This window comes from Triticum urartu, chromosome 5 (genome assembly GCF_003073215.2).
Source record: "Triticum urartu cultivar G1812 chromosome 5, Tu2.1, whole genome shotgun sequence".
In the NCBI taxonomy this organism is placed as follows: domain Eukaryota; kingdom Viridiplantae; phylum Streptophyta; class Magnoliopsida; order Poales; family Poaceae; genus Triticum; species Triticum urartu.
The window spans coordinates 502,852,280-502,860,456 of record NC_053026.1 but is presented as its reverse complement, the minus strand read 5'-3'; the positions used below and the strand labels follow the sequence as shown (position 1 = coordinate 502,860,456).

Below are 8,177 nucleotides of genomic sequence, written 5' to 3'. Positions count from 1 at the left end.
GAGAATAAATGTCCACTCCAATTAATGGTGAACAGAACAAGTCTATATGTTAGTCACATTGCATCCACCACATGCTTTATTTACAAGTGCGAGTTGCCTTCTGCTCTCTCCTTCCCCGTTTCATTTTTGCAACAATAACTTTCTCTCCACTCTGAATTCTAGAGGATATTTTCTGAGCGCACCGTGCCGTCGTCCCTCCTTTCCTGGTAGGTCCTCGCCTCCCACCTCCACCGCCCACCGGCGTGGGAGTGCACTGATCATGGATCTCTACCCCGCTTTAGAGGATTTACTTCGTTGCTGATGGGGATGACACTGATCATGTGAATAAATTTTCCTTGAGTGTCTCCAGCTCCAGGGTGATGATGTCTCATTGGCGTAGATTCATGAAACCTAAAAATTGATCACTGATCCAATTCCACTACCTCTACGGGATGTTGTGGTTTGCAGGGGATCATGGTATGTCGATGTGGTGGTGTGGCTACCCTTTACAGTCTTTTTTTCTTGAGGGGTAGAATACGACTGTATTCAATCAAAATGGAGTGTGGCAGGTATTCTTAACAGCCACACATGGGGCCCCACGCCAAGAGTAACTGAAGGTTTAGTGAGATCATGCGCCTCACCATTACGCTCCGGCTTTTCATGATCCACGCAAACTTCGTCCATCTCTCCCATCTACATCTCGATATCATGTATAATGGAACTGCTTTGGCCCATATAGCTCTCTCTACATCTTGGTCACCATATGGATTCTCCATGGATAGAGATCATCCGCCAATGCTAGAGCTTCATTGAATGTAATTGCTTCAGAATCTCGGGTTGCACCAAATCAAGAACCAGAGGGAGGACTGGATTGAGCACAGAACAAGCATATCCGATCAACTTTCATCCAAAGCGGGAGTGGACCAGATAATGGAAGGTGAGGGTGCCGTCAAAGGTCCGTGTTTTTGTCTGGTGCCTTGCCCACACTTCTCTGCCAACTAGGTCCACCCGCCACCACCGAAAGATGTCAGATTTGGCGGCCTGCTCTTTGTGCAATGCTGAGGAAGATACTTGGTGCCATTCTTTGTTTGATTGCCGCATGGCAAGATGCGTTTGGGCGTTAGGAGAAGAGGAGGTGCTAGAGCATGTGATATCCAAATGGCTGGATCCTCGTTTGTGGCTGTTTTGGTTGTTTGAGACACTCAATGAAACGGAGCTTGCTAAAGTGTTGATTACTATGTGGGCTATATGGTGGGGCGCGAAGAAGAGCAATTCATGACAATGAGTTCCAGAGCCCACTGTCTACGTTCTTTTTTATCACGAGGTATCTTCAGGACCTAGAGATTGCAGAAAACCGATTGAAACCGAGTGCCGCAAGGCTCGTCGACCCCCGGCCACGGGCCAAAGTATGGGTACCACCTGAAGGAGATGAAGCTAAGCTCAATGTTGATGGGGATACATCGAGGCAGGGCCATGTTGGTGCAGCAGCAGTGATCTGTAGGAACAAGGAAGGCCTTTTCATGGGGGCTTCGGCAGTGGTCTTTGATGGTTTGAATGACGCAGCTGCACTTGAGGCACATGCGTGTAACGAGGCCTTAGCACCGGCTACGGACCTCAATCTTACTCGCTTACTGATTGCATGGATGTCCTGAGCAAGATAGACACAGGAGCAGCAAATCACTATGCACCGGTATTGCATGAAATATCAGAGAGAAGGATGGAGTTCCGCCATATTAAATTCAAGTTTGAGCATAGGAAGAATAATTTTGAAGTACATGCACTGGCGAAAGCGGCAACTTCTCTCGCTGTAGGTCGCCATATTTGGCTAGGGACATTACCCGACATTATTTGTATTTCAATGTTGATTACTGTTTAACAAAGTCCCTAGTTACCTGTCAAAAAAAAGACTGTCTGAAGCTCCCGGCCTCCCGTGACAGATCGCCACACAAGAACCTCTGTCGTTATCGCTCGTGTATTAAAGAATATTTATGAAATTGTACAAAATTTCACCAATTCAAAAAATGTTCATGAATGAAAAAATATCCTAAAAATTCAAAGACTGTTCGTGACTTACAAAATAGTTTATTCATTCATAAAATGTTCGTTGATTAAAAAATGATCATGCATTTGAAAAAATGTTCGCTAAATCTAAAAAATGCGCGTGAATTCTAAAAAAATGTTCCACCAATCTCCAAAAAATATTCGTCCTTTCTAGAAATGTTCGCCGAATCAAGAAAAATGTTACAAGAAAATGTCTACATTTTTTTTACAAATAGTATAAAATGTTCATGAATTAAAAAAATGTTCTTGATTTTAGAAAATGTTCGAAACTTTGTAAAAGTGTTCATGAATTTGAAAAATGTTCACGATTTCAAATATGTGCATGAGTTTAAAAAATGTTCATGATTTCATGAAATTGAGAGTGATAATGTATCTTGGTGATGTAGCAAAATATGGTCATGACCGTTGAAGATTATGATTTTTTTCCGTTGCAACCCACATGCCCTTTTGTTAGTAAAAATAAAATATCTAGTGCAAGCTCAAGATATGCAAATATTGGAGCGTTAGGGTTTTCAATGCGAAAAATAGAAGGTGAAATTTACCGCCGCTGGATCCTAGCCTCATCGCTCCCATCGGACGGTGCACGTGAGTCGCAGGCCTAAGCGGTCCGCCGCTTCGCACCTGCCGCCGCCGGCGTGGGGGACGGGACCGGACATTTCGCCCGTGCGCCACACAACTAACTCACCGGCGCCGCCGCGCCGGCCATCTCGTCGCCGCCGCGGGAGAAGCATCGAGCGTGCCTCTCGATTCCGTCGTGGGCTCTCGAGAACCTCCGCCTGCCGCCTCGGCGGGGATGGTGAAGATAGTGACATACAACGTGAACGGGCTGCGGCCGCGGGTGGCGCAGCACGGCTCGCTCCGCCGCCTCCTCGACTCGCTCGACGCCGACATCATCTGCTTCCAGGTCCGACCGGTTGCTGATCCCCTTCCTTCCCACCCATTATTCTAGCTAGAGATCATGCGTCCGAACCCTAGTTCTTAGCTGTCTGTGGTCACCCCGCCTCCAAAATGTTACCACTTCACTCATTGCAGTTCATTTCCACGTACTGTGTATGCTCCATGAAATCCGGGTTCACCAAGTCTGCACTGTACTGTGGTGCCTGCTGCTTGATTTCTGCGCGCTGAAAATGAATGGATTTACTAGATGAAGTGGGGTTAAGTTTGTGATTCGGTTCAGCTGACCTTGCCTATGTTTGTTGTGCTTTAGGAGACCAAATTGTCGAGGCAGGACTTGTCTGGGGATGTCATAATGGCCGAGGGATACGAGGCTTTCATTTCGTGCAATCGTTCTTCGAGAGGGCGTGGACCATACTCTGGTGAGTGATTAATTCGAATAGTATGTTTGGTTAGTTTTTGGAGCATTGTGTGTTGGAGGTGTTGTTTTCTTCCACATGACACTTTGCTGGTTAAGTCGCCCCGAATGCTTCATCCCTTGTTGTTGATTCATTTATGTATTGTAGGTGTTGCAACGTTTTGCCGGGTGACATCAGCATTTGCCAGTCAGGAGGTTGCTTTGCCGGTAGCAGCTGAAGAAGGCTTTGCTGGATTACAGGGCTCTGCAAAGGACAATGAAGTTATTGGGGATTTTGTTCTTGATATGCCTATGGATGAGGAAGATCTTGGCGAAATAACAAGAGAGGAGCTGCTCAGGGTGGACAATGAGGGGCGATGTATCATCACTGACCATGGACATTTTGGTAAGCCGCTTCTTGCCAGTAAAGTAGGATTATGATTTCCATATGATGTGCCAATGTTCTTTTGTCGCATATCTGGTCTGTTCTCTGTTTGTGATGATATGTACTGTGCTATCTGTGTAGTTCTTTTCAATATATATGGCCCATCTATTGGAGAAGATGATGAAGAACGGGTTCGTTTTAAGCTACTGTTTTACAAGATATTGCAGGTACTCATGTACATCTCAGTTAGTATAGTGCTGATTTCTCACGGTTTTAATGGCTTAGTGAAGGACTTCTATTAAACTGCGTTCATCTTTCCAAATCTTTTAGAAACGATGGGAATTTCTACTGGCTCTCGGAAAGAGAGTCTTCGTTGTTGGAGATTTGAATATTGCTCCTAGTTCGATAGATAGGTGTGACGCATCTCCTGGATTTGAGAAGCAAATGTAAGCTCTTTCCCCTTTCCTTTTTATCTTGACTTGCTTGCACTAAAACTTAATTCTGCGGCTAAGGTTTGCTGACCAGCATAATTTGAAGAGTGAAAATGAAGAACATAAGATCTGCATTTTTTATGTAAAGATGGCAACCTGTTTCACAAGAAAACGTTGTTGCATATGCTCTGGTGATAATTTTCTCAATGTAAGTGTAAATTTTGCTATGAGCAACTGTTGTTGGGTGGTATTATAACTCATGGGCTGTTACAGCATAGGTTAATGCAATCAGTTAATAGCATGAGAAACAACTGTGTGTTGCAAAATTACGAGATATATAAACTGGAATCCCATTCACAGCTGCACGATACCTGACTTGTATCGTATTACCTTCACCCCTAATTCGCATATAATGACCCGACATACCTTGCTCGATGTAAGCTTCGAGCTCAGTAGAAATTGTTAATAACAGCATTTACAGTGAGGCTGCATACTGAATTCCATAAAAGCTTCAAACTAATAGTATGGATTTCCACTTGTGATGAATGCATTAGTCTGCTCTCTGTAGAGTTTCGGTTTATATCTTCTCTATTTTACTGTGCTGTATGAAGACTTCGAGCAGAGTAAAAAGATACAAAATTGTTAATAAGAACTGTTTACACTTTGCAGTGAGGCTTCAAACTAATGTATTTATTAGGCTTTCCGACGGTGATAAATGCATTGGTCTGCTCTCTTAGAAGTAAATCTAATAATGAAATTGAAATTGCTCAAGAATAACGCTAGTTAGTTATCATCCTTTTCCTGATTCAAGGTTTCGGGAGTGGCTGAGATCCATGTTAAGAGAACATGGAGGTCCCTTTTTTGACGCTTTCAGATCAAAGCACCCTGAAAGGTACCGCGGCTCCTTTTTTTACTTGCCCAATATATACTAGTAGTCCGACTTATTCTATTCTTGATTTTGTAATTTTGTTATAACTTATTACTCCATACCAACAGTGTAAGTGCATATTTCACTGGTGGTTAACAATTTCCTCAGAATGTAAGCACTACTATGCACGTATCCGATGTGTAGATTTTGAAAGCACGCCATATCAGTTTTTGTAGCTACTGATTTCCATCTTAAAAAACTAAATAAAAAGGTAATAATTTGCTGATGTGGCAGGCTGTGAGCACAGGAAAATTATTTAGTGGGATCAACTTTATAGTTATATATGATTATAATTATTACACCTAGAGTGGACTCCACAGGAACTAACATTCTAACCCTGCATTGCATGCTTTCTGCATTTCTTTTATGTAGGACGGGAGCTTATACTTGCTTTAATCAAAAAGTTGGAGCTGAAGAATACAATTACGGTTCTAGAATAGACCACATTCTCATTTCTGGTGCCTGTTTTCATGACTGCAATTCGGTGGAAGATCATAGCATTTTCCATTGCCATGTTGAGGATTGTGAGATAATGAATCATTTCAGAAGAGGGGATTCAGGAAATATCTCAAAGTAAAGATGGGTTGAAAATTTTCCTTTCTGAGATTAAGGTGGATAACAAGCAGGATTTGACTATTGCATTGCCCACAGGTGGAAAGGAGGGAGAAGTAGTAAGCTAGAAGGGTCTGATCATATTCCAGTTTATATGTTACTGAACGGAATACCTGAACTTCCTGCCCATAATACCCCACCATCAGCTGCAAGATATCTCCCAGAAATCCGTGGGCGGCAACAAAGTATAGGTGCGCAAAATTTGTGTTTTGTAACATTTTCCAAGCAACAACTTAAATTTTCAACTTCCAGTGTAAGCTGAAACTAAGTTGTATTATAGTGTCATTCTATTAACATAAGCCACAGTGGTTAAACTACTGTATGCCTTAGCTTCCCATCAGCTGATAAGATATATATTTCTTCCCTTAAAACTTTGTAAGCAACTGCCTGTATTTTATAACAATCACATGGATGGATGCTCTTCTTGGTTGGATGCGGTTACTAAACTTGCTTCAGGATTACTGCTTTCTTATTCTTTTGAATACAAGTATACATGCATGCTAACTGCTTCATAATGTGGTGTGTTTATGCAAATCAACTCCCATATATTCACCATCAAATTTTGAGTATTTAGAAATTAGAATAGGTTAATTAGAATTTCTAGTTTATATACGGTATCCAGTTCAGAAAACACTGTCTGTTGTTATGCTAACTAGCAAGTTTTGCTGTGCATGTCATTTCTTATGGTAGATTGTGATACTGATACACCTTCCTAGATATAGGTAGATTCGAATGTGCATTTCATCATGTCTTATCACTTGGTAACACAACTATTCCTGACCTTACCTATGGTTTTACTTGCATGCAATTGTGATACATTTTTTGTTCAGTATCATTCCTCAGTAAAAGAAAATTGTGCGAAGCTGAAGATGGCCCAGGTTTAAACATATCCAGGGATAGAGAAAACCAAAGCTGCTGTAGTGATGACCTGGAAAGGAGAAGCATATCCAAGGAAGAATTAGCAACTGGTATAACCGAGTTTTCTAAAGGTGTTAACCAACCTAGTCCGACGTCTAAGCGGAGGAATCTTGATCATTGGATAAATGAAGGTTCAAGTGGCAGCTCTGTAACATTACTAGCAGCACAAGGTATGAAAACTTCCTTTTCTGGTGTCAAGTCTGTGTCAAACAAGAAAAACAAGCATAACTTATCCTCACAGCCAACAATCAAGTCATTTTTTCGAAGACCAGAAACAAAGCCAGGGGATGCCAATATCAATAGCTTAGCTAGTTCAGTAGATACAGTACCTAGTTCAGTAGATACACTACCTAAGATGGATGAATTATGTTCTCCACAAGATGATAGTCTGCAAGAAAACATCCAGTGTACAGCTGCAGCTGACGGAGATCCGGATAACTCAAACATATCATCTTCACTTTCAACTTATAAATGCAATATTGCAACATTGGAGTGGCAAAGAATACAACAGAGAATGAAAATGACCCTACCACTTTGCAAAGGACACCGTGAACCTTGCATTCCAAGGTCTGTGAAGAAGGGCTCCAATATCGGTCGCTTATTCTATGTCTGTGCCCGTGCTCAGGTACTTAAACTTCAGAATTTGTTACTTAGTTCATATCAAAGGAGTAGTTATAATATGCTGTGCGATGTGCACAAATCAAATCATTTGTGTATGCAGGGACCTTCATCAAATCCAGAAGCAAACTGCAATCACTTTCAATGGGCCTCTGTAAAATCTAAAGGGAAGCGGCAATGACTCTTTTGTTTGTCAGTCATTTTCTGCCGTTGCCATGCAGGTCAAATGACTACTTTCTGCACTTGATGCAAGTAATATCAGCAGTTCCCTAAGAATGTGTTGATGCTTTTGTTGGACAATTTAGTTTATTTTTGTGCTAACTTCTGTTTTAGTCCCCAGAAGCCCTGGACACCTGTCAGCTTGTGCTTCGCGTGAGTCTGATGTATCGCCTGCTCCCATGTTGGGAGCAAGATGGTCCTTATTCAGTGCAAATTTCTTTACTAACAGAGGTACATAGTTTGTCCTTGTAGAGTTCTAGTTAGATTTGTACCCGGTACCCTCCTTTTCTTTGTTGAAGAGAAGTAGCCTCCTCCTTTGTTGTAACTTCCAAGTCAAACAAACAAAATGTGACTGTCTGTTGTTGGGTGGCTAATGAAATGCCATTTGGAGCCCTCATGTGGTTCTGTTTGTTTAATTCTGGCTTAGCTTATCTTGAGAATGAGAACATAATCAGGATATTTTCAACTTAAAAGTAATTGCATATATACCTGGAAAAATCAAGTGAACCCAATTATTTGTCAATAAGTTGTGATGTGACTCCTTAAAAATAAGTTTAACTTTGGCTAATGCTGGAGGTATGCACCTATTTCGTGCCAGTATTATATATTAGCCATGTTGTTGTGCATCTGTATCAATCAAGAAATGCGCCATACTGATACAGTCTGTTTCGGACGTGTATGCATCGAAGGATAAGTATACACTTAATCTCCACCAGGTGGCATGCCATGGCAGGC

At 41.8% G+C, this 8,177-nt stretch overlaps 1 protein-coding gene across 3 annotated transcripts; it reads left to right on the top strand.

Annotated features, from left to right (window-relative positions):
* The first annotated feature begins 2,628 nt into the window (after positions 1 to 2,628).
* LOC125510158 (DNA-(apurinic or apyrimidinic site) endonuclease 2) lies at positions 2,629 to 7,858 on the top strand. 3 transcript variants are annotated; one of them, XR_007284520.1, is made up of 11 exons: positions 2,630 to 2,944; positions 3,248 to 3,356; positions 3,501 to 3,737; positions 3,858 to 3,943; positions 4,047 to 4,162; positions 4,959 to 5,039; positions 5,448 to 5,648; positions 5,727 to 5,878; positions 6,518 to 7,230; positions 7,327 to 7,475; positions 7,557 to 7,858. XR_007284520.1 is itself a non-coding variant. In XM_048675250.1 (10 exons), the coding sequence occupies exons 1-10, from the start codon at positions 2,834 to 2,836 to the stop codon at positions 7,402 to 7,404; spliced, it is 1,884 nt and encodes a 627-aa protein (XP_048531207.1). In that variant the 5' UTR covers positions 2,630 to 2,833; the 3' UTR covers positions 7,405 to 7,858. The 3 variants fall into 3 exon arrangements, 2 of the variants coding, with proteins under 2 accessions (XP_048531209.1, XP_048531207.1); XM_048675250.1 differs by having other exon boundaries at positions 7,327 to 7,858; XM_048675252.1 differs by lacking the exon at positions 4,959 to 5,039 and having other exon boundaries at positions 2,629 to 2,944; positions 7,327 to 7,858.
* The last annotated feature ends 319 nt before the right edge of the window (positions 7,859 to 8,177 follow it).

Coding starts and splice junctions, on each gene's coding strand:
- LOC125510158 (XM_048675250.1), top strand. CDS start 2,834: ATGGTGAAGATAGTGACATACAACGTGAACGGGCTGCGGCCGCGGGTG. Junction 5,040..5,447: donor AGATCAAAGCACCCTGAAAG/GTACCGCGGCTC, acceptor TCTTTTATGTAG/GACGGGAGCTTATACTTGCT. Junction 7,231..7,326: donor ATGTCTGTGCCCGTGCTCAG/GTACTTAAACTT, acceptor TTGTGTATGCAG/GGACCTTCATCAAATCCAGA.